The sequence below is a fragment of the Oreochromis niloticus genome, linkage group LG2 (genome assembly GCF_001858045.2).
Source record: "Oreochromis niloticus isolate F11D_XX linkage group LG2, O_niloticus_UMD_NMBU, whole genome shotgun sequence".
Taxonomy (NCBI): domain Eukaryota; kingdom Metazoa; phylum Chordata; class Actinopteri; order Cichliformes; family Cichlidae; genus Oreochromis; species Oreochromis niloticus.
Window position 1 is genome coordinate 21370486 of NC_031966.2, and position 22968 is coordinate 21393453.

The 22968-nt window shown below is 39.6% G+C and overlaps 1 protein-coding gene across 4 annotated transcripts in view; it reads right to left on the reverse strand.

The window, feature by feature from the left end:
- Window positions 1–22968, reverse strand: part of mid2 (midline 2) — a 151101-nt gene that overhangs the window by 47992 nt on the left and 80141 nt on the right. For 3 of the 4 annotated variants that reach the window (XM_005467574.3, XM_005467576.3, XM_005467573.4), the window contains exons 3-4: window positions 7266–7331; window positions 5410–5505 (exon numbers count right to left, since the gene is read on the reverse strand). In XM_005467574.3, the coding sequence (XP_005467631.1) occupies window positions 5410–5505; window positions 7266–7331 (162 nt within the window). The remainder of the gene's footprint in view (window positions 1–5409; window positions 5506–7265; window positions 7332–22968) is intronic. The other variant, XM_005467575.2, reaches the window with a different exon arrangement.

The window sequence follows — 22968 nt, forward strand, 5'->3', positions numbered from 1 at the left end:
AAAGCTGGACTTCATCATCATAACAGATGATCGGCAGACGAATGTGATATTTGAAGAGTTTCAGTCAGGTTTCAGAGCTCAGCACAGTACACAAACAGCTTTAGTGAAGGTTACAAATGATCTTCTTATGGCCTCTGACAGTGGACTCATCTCTGTGCTTGTCCTGCTAGAACTCAGTGCAGTGTTCGATAGGACCGCTTTCTTCCATTTGCGCAAAATCAGAAACATTCTGTCTCAGAGTGATGCTGAAAAACTAGTTCATGCATTTATTACTTCTACGCTGGACTACTGTAATTCATTATTATCAGGATGTCCTAAAGCTCCCTGAACATCCTTCAGTTGATCCAAAATGCTGCAGCAAGATTACTGACAGGGACTCGAAATATAAAGCACATTTCTCCTATATTGGCTTCTTTTCATTGTTAAATCCAGAATCAAATTTAAAATCCTCCTCACATACAAGGTCTTGAATAATAATAATTGACTACTTTGAGGAAAAGTATAAAGACATGATTGATTGCTCAAAACTTTTAACTGTAATAATTACAGAACAGTAACAGCCAGAGCAATGTATGACTTCCAACATTGGCTGCTGTAGCTAATATGGCATCTATCTTGTAAAGAGGGCTAGGCAAAGTTCAAAACAGTTGTTAACCTTTTGCTGACACTAGATCGGTTACATTTTGAATAAGCTCCATGCTCAATCCACTCCTTTGCTCGCTCATATTTCTCTTCATTTGTTCTGCCTCTGTTTGATTGGCCCTGATTCCGCCTGCTTCTTACTGTCCCCAGTTTGCCTCTTTAAGTGTGACATGAAGTCCTCAAACAGATGCAAGGATTTAGTGTGACAGCTTTATCTCTGATGCTGTCCACAAATTCTGGGATAGCACCCAAAGATTTATGACATCCGGCTGGCACCTGGCTCTAAAAATGGGAGAGATGCTTTATGTATGTAATAGAGTAAAAGAAAATGCAACCGTGAGATCAAAGTAATGGATGTTATGTCAAAGAAAGGTGATAATTGGAAACGCTTCACCAAAGTGTTTATTTGCTAAGCAGATTGACTGCATTTATTTCTGTTTTTCGGGGTAACAACTTCTAACCTCGTGTCTTCTTTTACTTTTCAACAGAACAAAGTAACACAAACATCAATCACTACTAATTAAATTATCATGCCTATTATCAAAGGACACCCGTCATTATCTCTGCTAATCATATCTCAACACGCATTTGATGGATTACCATGAAAATTTATATGGACATCCATCCTTCCCAGACAGTGTGCCTTCATTTTCTTTGGTGATCCTTCTTCTATTTGATGCAAATAGCTCTATAATTATTAGATAGACTCTCTTCAAAATGAATTTTAATAACTTAATAATGAAAAAATCCTCCATAAATGCTGTTTATGACTGAATACCTAAACGCCAATGAAGGCATGATAAAATATTAAACTAAGAAAACAAGATATTGTACAGCCTCAAAAAGCTGCTATAACTTTCACATTTTTGGGGGGTCTTAACAGACAGCATCACCTGCCCAGGATGGATGAATGCTGAATGATATACACCCACTTTGAATGCACAGTATGGGCATCTGTTAAAAGCACAAACATACTGTAGAGCTTGCAATAAAGTAGAAATGTCATTTATCTATATACCATTAGCGCATTGTATTGATGCTCCCATCCTTAGTTAAAAGTGGAACTGCAAACGGCTTTAGAAATATAGCTTTAGAAATGATGCCAGAAGATGGTTCGATCTCTCTGGAGCTATTGTGGAGAGATAAAGGGAGATGAGACCTAATGCAAAGGATTAGGCAGCATTAGAGCCATCTCCATACAACTGATTCATATTCTGCACAGAGTGTGATCAGCTTCAGTGTAAACACACCTAGACAGGTCTCAGCTAAGGACTTACTGTTCGCTGTTTAATCAGTAGATATACATGTGTGAACATTTAAACCCACCAGGCTTCTGTCTGATGTGATTCTTTTCCCCATCAGTTCTAATACGCACACAAGTTTAAAACGATCCTAGGGGTTGGAAACACCCGCTGCTGTTTTTTACTGCTTCCTAGAAACAATGCTTACTCCACATTTAGCTGTGTCTGGGCTTTCTGGCTCCGTTAAGAGCCAGAAAGCCCATTAGAAAGTTTTCCTCTTTATACAGCTGCCAGTGCAAGCACCTTGTAACCACACAGTCTCACGAGGCATAGCTGAACCATGACCTCGGCGAGGACAACTACTGTATAGAGAGCAAGATAAAGTGGGACAGAATGACAGAAAAGCTGATCAGCTGTCAAGTTACAAGATGAATTAAGAAGAGGGAGATATTAAATGCAATAACTTCACTACACAGACAAAGTTTCAAGGGCACGGGCCTTTAAGGAAGTATTGTTAAAGTATGAAAGGGGAGGCTCTTTGGGAATTAAATAGAAATGTGCTGAAAATGAAATGGTAACAAAAGAATAAGAGCATCTCTTGAGATGCGTATTTGAAGAGGGTAAAAAGCTTTTACTATTACTCTAAAAAAAAGCAAAAGAAAAGAAAAGAAAAGAAAAGAAAAGAGGAGAAGAGAAGTGAGCTGGCTTAATATTAAACGGCTTACGGCTTAAAACATAGTTCGTGAATGAGAAAAGTAATGTGCAGGTAACAGATTGCATATTAGTCTTATTTAAAGCATTAACACAGCTTTCAGTCTGGCTCTGAATTCAGTTACATCTGTCAGTGTATCAGTGTCTATTCAACATCAAAGTGGTTTTTAGGGAAATGCTCTTCACCCAAGAGCCTCAATGAGTCCCCCTTACTCTGCTGACTATTAATATCAAAGCATGAGTGAAAATGAGTGATGAGTGTTAACTAAACAAAAATCACTACAAATGCTTAAGAATCACATCAATGCTTTTAAAAAGCTCCGAACCCTATTCCGAATACCATTAGGCACAAAAATCCCACACCAAGCCTTGTGGTGAGGATACTCGGAAAGAAGCATCCTACACATCATCAAGTCAGTGCATCTAAGACTGAAGAAACAGATAACTCCCCCGGAGAGAACCCCTGGAGGACAGGGCTGTATCGCTGCTGTGTGTGCTGACACATTGGAAGCTGATTCACACTGTGTTTGATCATTTCTTCGGCACCAATACAGTATGATGCAAACAAGGAGGAGAGAAATCCAGGTCATGCTTAAAGCCCTTCAGAGATTTCTTATTTTGTACACACTCCTCTCCCTTCACTAAAACTCTCACTTTTTTATTCTCTTTTTGTGCTGTATTGCATTATTGCTGAGCGTGTTCTTCTACACACTGCCTGCATCTCTTTTTGCAGAATAAAAAAAAGGATCACTGCTAGTCACACTAACGTTTACGTCTTTTTATCCCATTCTCTGTTCCCATTGCACTGTTAACCTCTTGTCTTTTCGTTTTCCTTTCCCTCACCTCTACAGCCTCTAGTTTTCAGCCTTTCCACCGTTCTCCAGCTTCTTCTCCTCGCTTGCCCTCGCCTCTCTTCCTGGCACTCATAAAACGCCTCTGCGCCTTAATGTGTGCTCACCTGAAAACAATCCAGTCTCGCTCTTCCTTACGCCTCTCATAAATAAACAACTGTAGCCCTTTGACACTGACATCACACAGGCAGAATAGCTCCAAATGAGTCGAAAACGTATAGTTTATTTCAATAATTTGCTTAAGAGTTGGTGAAGCATGTTCTCCCCCATGCGATCTCTCCTCATTACTTTTTGATGAATAACTGATGAGGCTGTGCTGCTGTCGTGGCGGTGGCTCAACATTGGTATGCAGACAAAGACGAAACAGAGACGGGTTTTTTTCTCATGCCATGCACTGTTGACGAACAGTTTGTCTGCACTTAATGAATCACCCAGCAATCATTTAATTTTGATTGGGTGAGCGGCTGCATGAGTTGCTGTTCATGGACCTCAGAGTGACTCTGAGAAAATGGAGTCATGCCCGGCTGGTAAGAAATGAACTACGCAGAGAGTGATGGCGGCACTAAAATGCATTTGTCCTCTGCAGCCATTAATGTCAAATCTCACAGAAAATGATGGTGTTTATTAAGAGTGAGTGTGCACAGACAGAAAGCATGAGCCTGCGTGTTTGTGTGCGAATGTATTAGTAATGCTCAGCTGAGAAAACACTAGAAGTCTCTGACTGGCTTTGAACAGTACCTCCATTAAATCATAGCAGAAGCCCAAATGGAAGAGGTCAACAGTGACAAGACTGACTCAGGTATAATTTTGTGCACACAGGTACCGGTTCACACTAGGACACCGGAGCGCCAACACTCTTTGAAGGTTGTCGTTTAATCGAACCGGGGGGAGCTGTGACACATTACCACCTTGTGACAAGTCAGATAAAGCTTCCACTTTGGAGATATATACCATTTGACAGATAATCTTATCTGATTTGCTGGCAAGCATAAATTTCTTGTGTGGGTGGTGCCAGTAAGAATTAAACCGTTGAGTAATGCAACAGTAATTCATCCGTCCTAAAAATCAAATTCATCGCAGTGAGATTAATTGGAAGCCAAGAGTTCAAGGAAGAACCTAAGCAGTATTGGAAGCCAAAGCTGAGACAGTAAAGAGGCACACAATCAGAATTTATGATACAGTTAAAGCTTTACATTAAAGTGGTTGCACCTTGAAAATTGAACTTTTAGTTTTGGCTTTGCTCAAGTGGTCATCTCAATCAGTGTTTGAAGTTGTGTGAATGACATAACTAACCCTTTTAAAGGTCTGAAAGTGGATGGTTGCTGATAGCTACTCTTTTGTTCTCGAGTGTTCTTCAGTCACTCTGAAACTGAAACTGGTATCTATTATTTCCATTTTCAAAGTGCTGTGCCTAATCACTTATCATATTGATGGTCAAATGACATAACACGATCACTGTGACACATTTGTTATTAATTTGCTGCTGTGTACTTTCCTCCAACTCTTTAAAAATGATGCAGACCTTTTTATGACAACACTGTACGAGCCTGGCATTCACTTACAGTGTTGGGATTAATCAATATTTGATCAGTAGCTGGTGAAGGAACTGAAAAAATTGAATTCGTATTTTAATGCTGGCAAAGTCACGGTTATGATCCAGCAGGAGGCAGAAAAATAATGAAATAAAAAGAGGCTTAGACTCAAATATAGATAGCTTCAGTGGTGTGTGGTGCGGCGCTGACTTGGAAATGCTTATTTCCACCCAGCAGAACTCCCCTCATTAAGAATCTTTAGCAGCTCCGAGGCTGTTATCTTGTTGCTGACACTGACCTCTGATGCTATGATACCTGGCGACAAGCAAAACTACTTTTTCCATATGGAAGTCATACTTTCCTGAGTTACAATTAAGAGAGACCATTTGCATTTTATTCAAAAATTAAAAGACATAAAGATATGTTACATACCTCAACCTGCTGACAGATTTGAATGAGCTTGGCCATTTGGTTCTCCAGCTCACTGTTCCTCTTCACCAAGTTGGTTAGGTTGTTCTCCAGAGTTTGCTGTTTGGAGGGAGCAGGAGGATTGGCATGATTAGTGTGTATTACCTTCACTGTGTGCAGTTTTGCTTATAAATAAATACATAAATACTGTTATTGTATTGTTTAGCTAAACCATTAAGCTTAAGACACTACAGAAGAACAGAGTGATTAGAAAATTTCTTAATATCTGTTTACGAGGGTGGGTAGCTCCTTATGTTTGATTTAGTAGAGTTTTATGCTGGATGCTTCCTGATTTAAAAAAACAAAAACCAAACAAATAAAATAAATTATAAAAACATCAAAAGTTTTGAACTATATGAATCTGCAAGGGGAGTCATATCTGTACAAAATTATTTTGGTAACATCTCTGGTGAAGCCTGTGACATCAGTGCTGGTTCATGAGTTCATATTTATGTCTCCTGCAGTCCCAATGAAACCCGTATGTATGCACGTGGCAAAGACAATACTCTACCATACAGCACTAAATTAAAGGTAACTGTGAAAATATACCTTCTGTGAAATCACAAGAAATTTCTACAACACTGTTTTACTCCTTTTTTTTTTTATTATCTCCACATCCCCCAAGACTTTCTTTATAACATAAGACATTCATGCAAAAATATTTCTTCAATAAACTGTAAACAACTTCAAAAAATTAATCCAAATATCTATTATGGTCTGTGAAGTACAATTAAAAAAATAGTTGCAGAAGGGAGAGTGTCCATCACAGTAGCCATGCACTGACGTCTGAACCATGTTGAACAATGTTACATGCGGCGCGAAATAAGAAATAATCATCAGTTTTGAAAAGGTTAAAAAAATCTAAAAATAATCTGCAGATTTTACACACAATAATTAAAATGACTTTAATAGCTGAATTGCTGCAAATGCTACAGTAAATATTAGGTTCCTAATTGAATATCATTGAATAAGAAGCAGCCAAAGTAGGTTCTGATTTGGTAAGTTAACTCTTTCATACGTCTTCCTGTATTTTTGCTTTTTATGCAGCCACAAGTGCTTATACAGCAGTTTTATTTACTACAAAACTCTTTGATCTCACGATTTAACTTAGCCATATCTCACTTTAAAGCACGAAAATAACTATGTGATCCCTGAAAAAAATGAAACCAATCAACCTCAAATGGCAACTTTTAATGATCAAACGCTCAGTTACTATCCCTTAACTGTGACTGCTTTTCAGATGTAAAACAAAAGACACGCACGCACAAACATGTTCACTCAAACACATATGCAGGATAAAAGACCAAAATGGAAACAAGCAAATGGGAAGTCAGAAATAGAACTCCCATTCAAAGGAAACAGATCAGCGATGGTGGTGACGAGCATCAAAACAACATTAGCAGCTGCGACGAGAACAACAGAACAAAGCAGAAGACAAGCGGCGGGTGTTTGAAGTATCTCTACTCATGCAAGTGAAGGGGAGGTGGCCTGTACAAGCACCTGGCCGCGTCTGAATGTCTTACTGTCTGTCTGCTCCTCCGTGTGTCTGTCTTACTGTCAGGCATCCTCTGTGCTCTCCAATATCTCTCCTACCTGCCACTCAGCCTGATGTACGCCTACCTGTTGTCTGTTTGACTTTGCACCTACTTAATTATTCACCTGCCTGCTTATCTCACTTCTTGCCTCCCTTCCTTATCCATCCAGCTATCTACTTATGTGCCTTTCTGTCCCTCTGCGTCCCAGCGGTGGGAATAGTCGAGGAAGGGAGAGGGAGGGGTGGAAGGGTGGGGGGTTTGTTAAAAGGCAGCCAGGGAACTCACCGCAGCGCTTGTCTTTGAAGCCTCCATTACTGCATCTGACACTCTGCCCGGGCTCACCTGATAAGCCTATGAACACACACATACACCTACATAAGTGCACACATAAACACACACACAGATAAGCCTGATCACACGTCTGCCAGCTAAACGCACAGCAACTGATGAGGAGGACTCCTTTCTCACGAAGCTGCCACAAACACTTTGGAGGTTTTCTTGAATGCAGATGAGACAGTGCAGCGTACAGTGTGCACAGCAGTAGTGTTGGAGTTGCATCACTGGAACGAGAATTTGGTTGTTGTGCCGCAGCGCCTCTGTGTGTGTGTTTGTTTATTGGGGAGTTTGAAGTGGAACATCAGTGAGTGGGGACAGATGGGTCATTAATTAGCAAGCTGGAGACAAGATGATTAATACATTAGAATACAGCTGCCCCCCCCCATGCGACAGCAGTCGAAAGACACTCCTTTGTTCTCTACATACGGACGTGTGTTTTCTGTATTTTACATGTGTTAGGCCTGCATATGGTCAGAGACATATGTATGTCTCCATGTATACAGATGATGTTAGTTTATACTTTGTAGGGTGAATATGAGACACTAAACACTTGTGTTTACGCAAGCATTATACTGTGGTCAGTATGGCGATGGGGCTCTGCCTTACTTGTAGCCCACGCCTTATAGGCGGGCAAGTTGACAGAGAGAGAGAGAGAGTGATAGAGGGAGGCAGAGCAACCATCAACAACACACATTTAACAAATTATTAAAACACTCAAGGGACATCAAAGATAACCAAACCCGCTTGAGCTGGAGCAGAGAAAAACGTAACACAAAACATGTAGAAATAGAAGCATAAAAGGGTGGAATGGGTCAGAACATGCATATGTGGCAGAGTTAAACAGCAGCCCAATCAATGACAGCATTTTTTTTATGTCTTTATCATTTAAGTTATTTAATATCATGTCAGTTTGTATCATTCTGTCTGAAATGTACATCATCATCAGAGTCATGAAACACCGGACAGTGGAAGAAGTAAACAGGTCTCACTTCCAACTCATTACATATGACTGCAACATTTTTTTTTTAAGAAGCAGCATTTTAAAAAAAAAAAATCAAAACCATATTTTCTTAAAGTTAACCAGGTACTTCTGTTCCCTTAACCTAATCAGTGAGTAAAATGAAAGTAACATGAGAGTGAAAATGAAGAAAACAGCTTGAAAAACAAAAATCTCAATCAGAAGACAAGCCACGGTCTCCTGGTTGAAAAGTTGGTTTTTATTTTCCACCACCATCACTATCCTGTCTCCAAATGTGAACAGCTGGGGCCAAAGAATTACTGTGCCTATTTCTGCTGCACCAGCAATATCTGGACAGTTCGCTTTGGTTACTATGGAACAGCCACACTGATATGCCAGGAACTGGGTGTAAATATTAAATAGCAAGCCATAACTTGTGTTATTACCAGCCTGAGACAGATCTATAGACAGCAGTAGCCACTTTGATTATTTTGCTATATTGAAATCTATTAAGCGTAAAACCTATTGCATATATTTACATATAAAAAAAGGGGGCCGTTGCCGAGACAGAGAGGTAGAGAAAATAGAGTGGAGGGTTATTAGAGTGGAACAAGAAGAAATCAAAGCCAATGCGAGAGAGATGAGTTACTGCTTTTTAGTTGCTTGAAGCATGTGATGGGCCTGCAGGGGTAGATGGTGTTATTTGCATGAGGTAATATCATTCATTCACAGACTCAGCTTTAGACATAGCATGTCATGGCAGTGAATAGAGAAAGTGTAACAGAGATAGGAGGGGCTGACGGGAGGGAAATAGGGACGAGTCTCATGCTGAGGGGGGAAGCTTGGCAGGCTAGCAAACAGGCTTCTAATTCGGTCATCATTCAGTATGTTCTGTTTTTCTGTTTTCCATTAGTATGACTTTCATTAGTATTCAGTAGCTTTCTCTTCATTTTACATCACAATAAGTATGCTCTCCCGCTTATCTGACTTCCTGTCTCCTCCCTTGCTTTGTTTCTTACTTCTTCAGTATTTATTCTCTCCGTCCCGCCCCAGCCCCGCTGCAACAGCAGCTGCTGACAGCCCATCATCTCAGGTTAGATCAACACCCCCTCATATGACATCACTATGTTGAGGGGCTCCCTGGTCTCATTCCTGTACAGATGATCCATTTCTCTTGGGAGGGATCCCTATTTATACTAGAGTAGCTAGACAGCTGCGGGAGAGGGGCCGTGGAAATAGAATGATGCCTTTTTCTTACAAGGGAGTCGAGTATGATGAAGGGTTTACTGAACTCGCTCACTCAACTTTGACTGCTCTTAAAGCTAAAACTAGTCATCATCATTCATAGTCACATTACCACTAAGCACTGAAGTTGCACAGAAACAGTCCACGGTACAAGATGACAATCCAAACACTGTGTGTTGTCTCTCAATCACAGCGGAACCACAACACATCTGTAAATAGCAATTTCTGAAATTGTAAGACTTAATCTAAAGACAGCGCAAAGCTTTACTATACTAACAGTTACTGTGGTTTTTATTTTATTACAGCATAATGCAATCATAAGAAGAACCTGTTACAATGAAAGAAGAGACCAAGTGTTATACAATTCGACGTATCGACCGCATGTTTTAGAGACGTGTTTGCTTTTTTTAAGAGACCATTTTATGCTGAACTGCATCTTTTGCCTAATAACATGACACTGACCAGTAGCGGAATCTCTGGGTCGTTACAATGTAACAACAGAACAACAGCGCAACTCCCACCACAACAAAAATGAAACGGAATGCCCCGAGGCCAAGTATCTAACTTCAAAGTCTTTTCTTTTAATTAATTCAAGATCGTCCCACATGTACAAGAGAAATGGGACACTAAGAGAGAGAAATGAAAGCAACAGAAAGAGGGAGAGATTAAACTTGAAAGAATTGAACAAGCTCACTTTACAGCTGTTGTTAACAAGAGGCTTTTCAGAATCTGGACGTGTCAGTAACACAAGCCTTCTGGGAAACGGGGTTTTTGTCTGAGGATAATATTTTATAGGGCAAAACCCTTGAGACTGATGGATTGTTGCATGGTATGAAAAATAGGGAGTCGCGCTTGTCTCCCTGCAGTCTAGGGTCCAGTTAATGAGACCTTCAGGGATGCTTAAAATCAGTTAAAATGTTAACTGTTATTGTTTGTGTCTAACTTCCAAAAATCAGCACTTTAAAAACTTTTTTTTTTACCTTTTACATTTAAGAGCTGTGTAATTCAATGTAAGGCTCTTATTCTGCTAGAAAATTTGAAATAAAGAAATAATTATGCAGAAAAAAAAAGAATGTTGAACAGTAAATGCAGTAGCTTTCACAGTGTTGCTCTGTAGTTCTGAATAGGATGCCACAGATTTCTGAACTCCAAATGAACTCATGTGACCTTCAAGCTACAAAAGACTGACTGAACATTTAAGAGATCTCTGAACAGTTGGGGGTAGAGCGATAAATGGGAGCAGACAGCTAGGAGATGCTTACTTTCATTTATAAGTCTTGTGGGGGAATTCAAATAAAGTTGCTCAGAAAAGAAAGGAACCTTGGGAAGTGTTTGGAAGGACGACTCTAATGCCACACTCAACTTGTTATGAATCCTAATTGGTTTTTTTTCCCTCTCTCAGGTTTATCATAAGAGAAATGGACAAAAATTCAATAGTAATTAAAATTTTAAGCTGCACGCAGGGATTAGGATCAAGAAATTTCTTGTTAGGTTTGAAATTGAATAATGGATTGTTATTGCAACTGAGAAGCACTGAGGAGGTTAGACACAAGCTGGCATTTGATCTTGTTTATAAGACTCTTTGATAAGCCATGAGCTTGTGTGTGCTTTTAGCTTTCCAATTATTTGTTTGGGTCAGGACCAAAATGACCCAGGACTACCAAAAACAAGCAGAATGCACATGCAGAAAAGGAATGAAATAGATGTGACGCAAAGTGTGCTATATCCTTGTCCGTTCCCAAATCTCCTGTTCCCTTTGGTAGACAATTTCATATCAGATTACAAGTTGATGACACTGTGATATTTAAATGCAAAGCGAGAGGAATTTAATGCTGTGGATTAGGGGTGCCTGGATAAAGTGGGGTTAGTACAAATCAGTGATATGGTTGAAAAGGATTAAAGGATCTTTCAGTTTCATTTCAATCAGACTACAATGGATTCGGGTGAAGCAGTTCTATTCAGTTTCATGGATTAATGCAGATGAAGCAAAATAACACATATGGCTGGAGTGGTCGTTTAATTTTGTTTAATATGATGCATACTTGTTGCATGCACTTTTAAATATAAATGACATTTTTCACTATGGGTATTTTTTAAAGAAGAAGAAGCAAGATCACAGTTTGAGTCCACCTGTCAGGTGGGGCTCTTCTGTGTGGAGTTTGCATGTGTGGTTCTGTCTGGGTACTCCCCCCCAGTCCAAATTGATGATTTTAAATTCTAAAAATGCCATAGATGTGAGTGAGGTTGTACCCTGCCTCTTGCCCTGTGACAGGAGCAGGCTTCAATCCCAAAATCGTTTAAGTGGTTAAGAAAATTAATGAATGGCAATAAATCCCATATGTTCTGTGAAAACTGAATGTATCGTGCAGCGTCTTTGCTATAAATACTACAAGAATATCTGTAACTTTATAAAGTTATACGAGTTGCTATCAAAATATAACACGCCTAAGCCCATAAAAAATGAAATCTTACCTCATTTAAATTCGTATGCCATCCCCCTTCAAGGTTAATTCCCTGTGAAGCGCTGCACAACTTCCAGGAGATCTAAATGTAGATTGCTCCATGGCAAACCCACTCTGAGAGTAATGCAAAGCTTCACAAGGAGCTAGTCCTTGAAGAAAATAGCAGCCAAACACCAGGTATGTTATTTTCCATTTCCACCAGAGAGCTCCAACTCGTCAGCAAGACATACCGCTAAAATGAAATGAACATATTGGACCTATATGTGTTATTGCCAAATATAACACATGTAGGTCTAACTGACCAACAAAGCTGATTCAACTCTTATTTGAGCTTCGTTTGTGCCTGCAGTCCTCATCTGTTCTCTATTCTAATTTATTCTCAAACTACTTCTATTTCACAGACACCGAGGCCGGCAGTGTGCTATAAATCAGCAGGTAGAAGTGGATCTGTAAAATTGTTTCATCAGCCCAGTTGTATACTGTGCTGCTAATAGCAAAGCCTTGTTATCCACAGTAGATGATATCATTAGGTCGGTGATGCTGACTGTGGGCTAGATAAGAAATATTCCTGTCCTCAAGACAAGCTGTGGCCGACCACTGTGACTCCTGACTAAAGACATTATCGTCACCAGCTTGGCTGCTTTTTGTAGATAGAAGATGTAACAGAGCTATGGTAGAGCAAAAAAAAAAAAAAAAGAAAAAGGAAAAAAACATTTATATCTAAGACATTTTATAATTTACGGACGATACAGATATTAAAATGTTCTGAAAACAGAGAAGCAGCTCAGAACGAACATTCTAGTTATAACCAGAACAGCAAAGCCAAGGCGGCATGCCCGGTAATCTGTAAGAGACATCTGACGAGCATGTCTGGGTCTGTTTTGTTGCCTCGTACGCTTTACCCACAGATAACTGTCCAAACAATGACATTGTGGAATTAAATCAAGATATTTCCAGTAGAGATACAAAGTGGCTGGCTTGAGCCAAACAGATAATACTCTGTATCCAAATTCAAATGCCACGCCTCAGTACTTCTGATATTTGGACTTGTATAACTGAAGAATACGGAATAATAATAACACAGGATACGCCTGTAGCTGATCTTATTCCATTCACTGTGGTGAGCCAAGCTTAACAAGTCACAGTGCTTTCTCTATTGAACGCAAATATATTAAACTGATATTGATCTACTCTGCAAAAAAGGAAGAATTTCAAAAATGTTGAAGGATTCTTTTAGAAGCCAAAAGGGTTTACATCAATATGCTTCACATCTTAAACTCTAGGCTTTGACTGACAGCAAAATGAAGTCATCAGCAGGAAAGCTGCTCTATGACCACATAATCCAGGTTCAATATCTCAAACCAATGAACGTAAGTTCAAAGGAAATGTCCTTCAGCAACGCAGCAAAAAATACCTGCTGCCCCCACAGATAATGTCTTGTAGCTGAAGTTTACCTCTGGCCTCTTGATTCAACTAATCTTCATTTTTTTCTAAAATAAAGTTTACTCGACATGGCATTGTATACAAAAGGCTGAAATGCTATTTTTTAGGCTTTTGCCAACCACATTAGCTTTCCAATACACAACAAATCATTGCTCTTTTAAAACATGATTCTGACATTTTGACAGCTTTTCTTATTACAATTTTAAGGTGCATATGAGCTATTGAGTGGCTAGACTACATGAAAACTTTGTACATATACTCTAATCAATAAATACATGAGTCACTCACTTTAACCTTTTAGAAATATAGCTTCGTGGCTGCGTGCCACATGTAAGAAACATACCAGCTTGCTAGGATCTGAATATTACTTGGCACTTTTCTTACACCTCACCCCACCTTCCACCGCATAAGCCTTACAGTATGATAGGCTTCACTGTCTTCCTTTCTCCCTCAATAATTTCCACTGCAAATGGATTATATATTCACTTATTAACATGGCAGAAATGCCTGGTTAGCTCCCGCGTGAAAAACCAGACGAGGAACAGAAAGAGACGTGACTGAGGAAAAAAAAGAGTGCCTAACAGCAAGAGAGAGTCACACAGACAGACAAGCACCATACAGCCACATTTCATTGGCTGTAATACAATTATGTAGCTGCTGGCTCGTTGGTGTATTCATATGACACGGTTATTCGTTTTGTCTTATTTTCTCAAATGCAATAACAGAAAGAACAGTTTGCTGAGTCTGAGTCACGCTGAGTGATGGGAACCCAGCGGCCGTTGTTTGGCTCTGTGTTTTTAAAACCCTGAGTCATTGCTACAATGAAAAATGCCACCATGTTTTCAGCACACTGCTGGCATCCACCAAATGTGTCTCCCAAAGACTGGATAAGTGAAAAAGAGAAAAAAAGGGTCTTTTTTTTTATCAGTGCAAGGTTTGTAGATTGCTTCTTTACTCTTGCATGTTGTTGTCTGTGTAGGTTCTCAGTCATCCAGGTCATGACAGTCTAAGGAACTTGGAAAGAAAGCGACTGGACGTCTTTAAGTTTTTTGACAATGTTTCACCTCTCATCCGAGGAGCTTCTTCATTTTTGCTCATTTTTGGAGAAACACATCTACTGTTTTTCCCCAATAAACATTTTATCTAAGATTCAAAGCAAAAACAGCCATAATTGCTTCAATTTCAAATGATATATTTTATAAAGGTTAAAATGGAAAGAAAATTCTAGAATTGTTGGGGTTTATTATATAACCATGAATATAAATATGAGTTTACTATATAACCATTACAGCTATTTAACATTCTGTTCTTAATGCTTTTTCATAAACAAACCTTCATAATTATTATGTTTAATTCAACAGTAATTAACAATTATAACACAAACCATGAAAATAGTTTATTACAGACCAGTCGGGGCATTCAAAGCAGTGATAGGAAACCTTGTGTGTGTGGGGGACTTACAAATTTGCTTCCCACACTCACTGAAACGGCCCAGGTGTGTTTCTAATCTTATGACCTCTCAGCTGCTTTTTTAATCTCTGTTTTAATATCAGTTCATGCTCAGTTTAATCTCAGTAGGCTCACAATAAATTGATTGTAACGTGTTTATTATTAGATTATTTAGGTACACCGCGGCGCTTCGACATGCAGGTGAAAATGCTATTCAAGGTTTTGCACCTGCTAGTGGTCTGTCTGTGTACTATGTATGCCTGCTCTATGTCATTCGTCATCTTTTGGGTCACTTAGACTAAAGCAATGACATTTAGTGCAGTTTTTACTCCTGTCAAATGCTAACATGCGTCAAAATTTGACCCACACTGTATGTAAAGGTTACATACATCAATCATTAATAGACCTTATATCCACATTAGTGCATATAATGATGAAATATTTGTATTACTTTACTTTACTATGTGGTTTGCCAAGAGATTAAAATATTGAAAAAAAATCTAAACTGCTAAGTCAGGTACACAGCACCCACAGGGGGGTCAGAGAGACGTGCTGGGAACACCATCGCAAATATAACAGCCTAATGAGAAGCACAGCTGACACACAGACAACAGTAGCTGTAGCTAATAGTATTTTTCTTGTTTGCCAAGAAAAATACAGGCAAGCTGGTTGGTTTGCTGGGTGAGGCCTGAGTGTTTTGTACATTCTGCATTGTGAATAATGAGGATGCGTGCACAAGCATAAAACGACCCGTTTCTCCTTCATTGGAGTCAGTGAATTCAGAGCCGATTTCTTACCAGATTTTGATTTTTTTCATTGACTAAATCTCATGCCGACATCTTTTTGCTTTAATAAATATAATCAGAATACTCTTCTGATGGTGGTATAATCCTATTTGATCTCAAGCGATGTGCAAAAAGTTACCACAGCCAGCAGCTACGCCTAGTCAGCTAATCCAAAAGATGTTGTGTGCTAAAACCAAGGTGTTGTTCTCACCAAATCTCCCCGTAAGGATTTGAGCATCAAAGCATCCACCCAAAGTGAGGAAGGAAGAGTCGTGAAGATGTCAAAGAAGTCACGTTTACAGTGGAGGTGACAAATGTTGACTGTGGACATGTCCAAATCATGAAGCTGACAGGATTTTTTTGACAAGTGAACCATTATTGTCTTTCCATTGATTATTGGAAGGAAAATCAGAACTAAATATATATTGAAAATATACAAATACAAGAGCTGTTACAGCATTTTTCACATACTGTGACTATATTATGTCACCTTTACTTAACAACTAGCTTGTCCCCTTCTGGCTTGTCACTTCCACATTATGCTTGCTGTCTCTCATTAGATTTGATCTCTAAGGAAATATTACGTAACTGAAAGCTACTGGGAAAGACTGGGCTACAACAACTATCGCGTTATTCCCTTGAGACACAGCACTGAGTGCCATGCACAGTCTGCCTGTGAAAGCACAATGAATAACTGCCATGTCAGTTGTGAAGTTTTCATCATGGCCCCACAGCTTTGAGAGTCCTTGGTGGTGTTTTATCGTATCACTCGTGGCAAAGTGACACAGCAGATAATCTCACTTTCAACACACGGGCCGCAGCATATTTACGCTTGTGGAAAATTCATGTTCACTTTACAAACACTGGATAAGCAGAGCTTTCTGGCCGAGCTGGTACGTGCAACTCAAAGCCATTTCTGAATAAGGCAAGTGACTTTTCAGGAATGATCCTGCTGACATGATCACATGATCTTCTGTTCTTCCACCAGTGCCTTTGTGAACTTTCTTTCAGCACCCATGTGGCCACATATGTAAACATATACATGTTGGTGTTTCCCTCTTCTTCTCAATCATAATACAGTTTCATTTTTCAGAGTCACTTCACTTAGTTGTATCCTACAATCTTCCAAAACATTTGATTCTGATAATAAGTAAATCAGTGGAACAACAAGCCTATCTGAAATCAGATAAAGGCAGATCTCAGATAGGCAGAAAGAGCGACAATGGGAAAATAATTAGAAAATAAGTAACAGACATTTTTCTTTCTTGCAAGATGAGACAATCAATATTGCACTCCCGACTATACAATAAATGTAGCTGTAGCCAGAAGCCTATTATTTTAGCTTAGCAAAAGAATTGTGCTCATACTAAAAATAGCTAACATGCTAACTAGTGAGCTTTAGAGTTTGGTAGTACAGAGCCAAGCTGCCAGTTTGTCAGTCTTTCCAGGCTTTATGCTAAACAACAGTAAGCGGCTAAGGTCTTGAGCTAAATATTTGCAATGCAGATGGGAGCAGGTTGTCAATCTCGTCATTTAGCTTTAAGAAAGAAGGGAAATGAGCACATTTCCCTAAATGTTTTGCAATTTCTCTATGAAGAAAAAATCTGAATTGTCTTTAAATTATCACAGTCTTCCTTTTATCAAAGTAAAAGTAATTTTTTATGTCGCCATGTATGATCTTTTTCAAATTTAGGTCACCCGTTGCAGTGAAAAGATCTATTCTCGCAGTGCTTTTATTTCTCACCGTTGATTGCCTCATTGTTGTTCTGCATAGGAATGCATACTTAAAATCTGAAACATACACCAAATGAAAAACAGATATATCCTGCTCAATGGGCTGTGGTGACAGCTGAAGCCTAACCCGTGGGTTTGCTGGAGGCTTGTTCAGTAGACGCAAAGCCTTGTCATTTGAATGTTGTATGACGATGAGTGAACCATCTGTAATGTTGACACAACAGAGTCCCCATAGCTTATTCTATTCTCTGCCCCTGTTATCTGCTTTTTCTTCTCTCCTACTTCTTATTGCTTAGTCCTGCGCTAATACAGTGTCAGCCGGCGCCTTCGCCTCAGTCGTTCCCCTGCCCTGACCTTCACTTTGCTGCCCTCCACTTCAACATTCTGTTTGTTTTCAGTGCAAAAGCTAAAAAAAGTGACAGCACTGAGTCCCGTCTCTAAGACTTGTCCCACTTGCCTAAAGATACAGAGCAGACTTGACAGACTGGTTCAGCTCTGATTGCAAACAGAATCTCAATTTGAAATAACATCTTTTGTCTGAACTTTAATAATTAAACATCTACAAATTATTCCACTCTGTTTTTTGACTTTCAGAATCTCTAAACCTGATACTGCCATTCACACTGTTGTTTTTTTTCAAATTTCCAATCCTACAGCAGAGAAAATAATCTGGTATGACTGACAAGTTCCTAGCTAAAAGGTTTACATCTGTCAGCTTGTAGTACCTTCAGGAAATGTTATCTGAGCTCATGGACTATATAAACACTCTGCAGTTTGATTTCTTTTTTTAATGCGAGAGGGCCAAGAGACAAGGAATCCGTAATATCTGCCAGACAAAACCACTGATGCTATCAGAAGAAGGGTAAAGTAGATGGAGTCCAACCAAAACATGAAATTAGTTATATGCCGATATATTGATATTGGCCGATAAATTATAATTAAAAAGTAAGGACGAGAGAAATACCCTTCAGCCATGTTATGAGTGTTATGTGGCTAAGCTTATGCATGAGAGGCAAATGACTATGCATCACATTTGTTTCGAGTGCTACAAATGCAATAACCAACTGATCCAAGCAGAGTCAGGAGGAGCATAAATGAGTAATTCACGACTTGTTGTAACAGTAAAACAAGTTTATTTTTAAACTAAATTGTCATAATATGTTATTAGGGGCCCATAAAAACCTGCACATAACAAATGCTAGGGGAAAAAAAAATAAAATAATACAGGGTTTGTTTCCTCAAACTTGCTTCTATGGAGTTCATTTAACACAATTAACTCCCAAACTGACAATAACTTGGACTAACTTATGAACAAACACAGCTAAATCACCTTTCAAAGGGATCCCAACTCCTTAAGATGAAACAAAACATATCTTTCAACAGAATATCAGCGCCTGAGTTCGGATTTTGTTGAAGAAAAAGACACGACAGGCTCAGACTCAAAGCTTTTGTGATTTAGTGCAGTCCAAAATTTGGTCTCCAAAACAAACTTCCTCTCTAATAGTCTTCCTTATCTCGACAGATGTCAGCACTGTTCTATCTGTTACAAACATACTTCTTCATTTCCTTGTCTTTCATACTGAAAATGTTACTTTTGCCCTTTCACGCTGAAAACGTTGCTCTAGCACAAACGTATCTTTTCCACTAGGTAATAGTGTGATGCGATAGCTACCGCAACTTTAGGGAATACATGTTTGCAATTCACTTGCAGTACATAATGAGCTTGTGTAAAAACAGAGGAGTTGGAGCCGTCGAGGGATATGGCAGCTTTATTTTGGCTGCAGTTTCAGTCCTATTGATTGTGATAGCAGATAATGCCATCCAGAGACTCTGAGACAGGCAGTGAGATTTCCACCCTGAGCCTTTTATCTTGGACACCACAGTGTGACCCCTCCCTTCCCCCACAGGGCCTTGCAGGCTTTCAGATGCAGAACCGAAAAAGACCCTGACTCTCATCTGTTCAGACTGCAGTGACCAATACACACACACACACACGCGCACACAAAATCAGACAAATATATACACACTTACACAAAATGTGCAAAAACAAGAAACACACACTCCCCCCTCTGTCCCTGCACAGAGGCAGTGGTCAGTGACAAGACAGAGTGTCTCTATTAGCATCAAAGCTGCTCTGTTCATCCTGACAAATGAGTTCGCTTCCTTCAAGGTAGGAAAAGCTATTTACTCCATCTCCACTATGCTTTACTTCATCTAATTGGTCCGACCGTGTCACAGAAGCAGGCCTCTAAATCACGTCAGTATCATATATTTATAGATGAGGTCATGTAACTGTAGTGCTCTGACGGCAGCTACATGACATCTAAATACGACACTTGTTGCCAGGTCTGCTGCTGGCATTCCAAAAAAAACAGATGGACAGCAAGAAGTGGAGGAGGTGTAAGAGAGGAAGCAAGCAAGTAAAAGGAAGAGGCACTGATATCACAAAGAAGATATGTGATTACTGCTGTACACAAAGAGTCTGACATTCCTAGACCGAGTGCTTTAACTCTGACTGTGACATGTAAGAATGCAGACTCACTTGCTGGGAATCCAGGTCCAGCAGGCAAGAAAGATAGTCTGAGCACAAAATCACATAACCTTAGCTGAGAGTCCGCATCACTGCCCTGCATTCATGATTTGGCCAGACACCAGAGTTATAGAGCGGGGAACCACACTGGACAGCGTCTGTGATGGACTCGCCACAAAAAGGAGAAACACATTCCCTACGTTCCTGCAATTCTGCATGGTTGGCTTTTGGCTGTTGATATCTGGAATAGACATTCCTCTCTGTATGACTCCCTGTGGAGCTGAACTTCCTTCACGTAACCTTAGATAAACAGAAACTTTCAAGGATGGTTTTGTAAAGATCAGTGACTGGATGAAGTTAGGGATATATGTAGATTTGTGTGTATGTGGAGCCAGTTTTAACTCATCTCATTCATGTCACGCACAGATCAAAAACTATGTGCTTTTTACCAAGAAAAAATGTTGTGGTTTGAGGTTTGTAATCTGTATCTCTGGTTTCATGTACAGTATGTGTGTGCGCACTTCATCCATGCATGTGAAAACCACGATAAGCCAATGGCTGCAGCATATGCTTGACCTCACACATGTGAGTGTTTCCCCGTGGAGCTTTGGTGGACAGGGTGTTCGCTGCTGCTGTCACCACTATGCTGGCCAGACATGATAGGTGATGTGTCCCTTTTTTAGAAGCCATAAAAGAAGCCCTATGTGCTATTAGGCATGCATCAGTGCCTTCTTTTCTCATCGGCTTTAAGAGGTACATCAAACCACAGCCCCGGTAACCTGTTTTCTCAATCTCTCAAGTTTGCAAAGTCAGTTTAGAGTCTTATTGTTTTCTCCTTTCAGTTCTCGTGACAGTGCTGTATCTAAAAAGCCTTGATACTGTAAGCTGTGTATCCTGTGCCGCGCTTTCAAATTTTCCACCAACACGTGACTGTGATTCACTTGTGGTCTAGATTTGATGCTGTGGAGAAATACAAGCACAACCATTCAAACCATTTTAAATATTATACCAATTCGGGGTCACAGTGGCTTCATTTTCATGATAGATTTTTATTTTCTGTTTCAGATCTGACATAAATATTTTTGGAAAATGTTAATTATGATAAGCACATCATTAAAATGGTTATACACTAAAAAAAAAAAAACTCATTTAATTCAATAAAAGCACTCGTGGAAGTGGATGAGAGCGCCACATGAAATTCCCAGGGCTGTAAAACAACATTTATTTTCCATCCACTGCAAGTGTCACTACTATTTGTTTTGTAACTCAGCTTCAGTATCAAAACTAAGAAACAAGTTTTTTCTCATAACTCTACAGATAAAGCATCACAAAAGCGAATTTCGAGAGGTCATAATGGAAAAAGTGGCGAGTCAAAACAAGTTGTAGCATATATGCAATCTCATTTTTACCGACATTTTGGAATAACCCTGTTGTTAATGTGGTCTATACTTATTCATGCACAATAACATATGTACACACATGCCTTCATACATATCCATATCTACATACTGACCTGTACCAGTTACCGACAAACACTGCGTGTCTGAGACTTTAGCCCCACCCACATGCACACATAATGTGATTTGTGCATCGTGCATCAAATAAGTAACACTCCTTTACACTTACCATCATCACAGGTTCAACTTTTTAAACTGCAGAAATTCATTCTTGGAAACCTTGTCCCTCTTTTTAAGCGTTTCTATTAGAAAACTAGAAGAAAATCAAATCATGAAATAATGAGAGCTCAGAGAGCGTATGAAAACAGTTGGGCCTTTTTCAAAAGAATTAATCAGAAAACCTGCCAATATTACTCCTTTATCAACACTTGCTGACCTTATTTCACTTGTTCCTCTCTCTTAGATTTTATAATTTTGCACTCAGCCAACTGATTCCTGACTGACTGGCCTTCACAGCAAAGTCATTTTTCCTTATTACTGTAATGGGTTTGCTAAAGTCCACTGCAATGTGCAGCCTTGTGCTGGAAGGATAAAAAGCATTTCCTCTGCGTCTTCAGCTAAAAGAAAAAGATGACAGATAGACTAAGTAGTTATGTGTATGGCCAGCATCCCGTTTTTATCATTTGTTTGTCTAAATTCCCAATATCATTGAATTCTTCAGCCCCCTGATAAAAGAGAAGTGATGTGTTTTACATATCAAGTGGTTGCAGCAGTGAAAGAAAGAAACCATCTGTCTTAAAGCCAAAACTGAAGTGGATAAAGCTCTGCCTTCCACTGAAGAAAAGCACTCCATAATGAATGCATGACCTCAAGTGACCATCACCAGCATGTATATGTGAAGCAAAAAATCTTAACAAGATCACAACGAATGGTCTTGAGAGCTTGAAAAGAAGGCAACTGGACTTCTTTGGGTTCATCCAAGACGTTTCTTCAGTTCTAGAACAACTAGAAGTGGTCGGCACATAACTGTCACGGTCCTGGGTCAGTGACCCAGTGTTTTGACTTCTGTTTTTATTCTGTATTATGGTTTTTTGTTCTGATTCTCTAGTTTTACTGTTATGGTTATCTGTTTATAGGCTTTGACTCCGTGCTCCCTCTGTTCTGTGTCTTCCTTGTCACTCTTGTCTCTGTGCTCCGTGTTCTACTTCTGTGCCTCCCTGTATGCCTGGTGTCTTATCCCCAGGGAAGGTCTAGTCTGCTTTTAGTCTCATGCTTCCTGTTTTATTTTGATAGTCTCTCATCAGTGTGCGTAACGTTCTGTTTTGCTCTCCCCAGTCTCGTCTGTGTAATTAGTGTCAGCGTGTCTCCCAGCTGTTTCCTCTTGGTCCTGTTCGCCTCTTGTATTTAGTGTCTGCGACTTCCCCTGCTGTTCTAGGTTTTCCAGTTCTGTTTTGTACTCGCTCGTGCCAGCAATAAAGGTGATGATTTTTGAGTTTACTTTTGCCTCCGTGAGTCTTGCTCTTGTTTCTATCATCCTGCCTGTCTGCACACAGCCATGACAATAACACAACGTGTGCAAAAACATGCGGGTCATTTCTGTCACCGGGGTTGACAGGTGGAACCTCTGTGAGACATTGCCCCACCCTTTC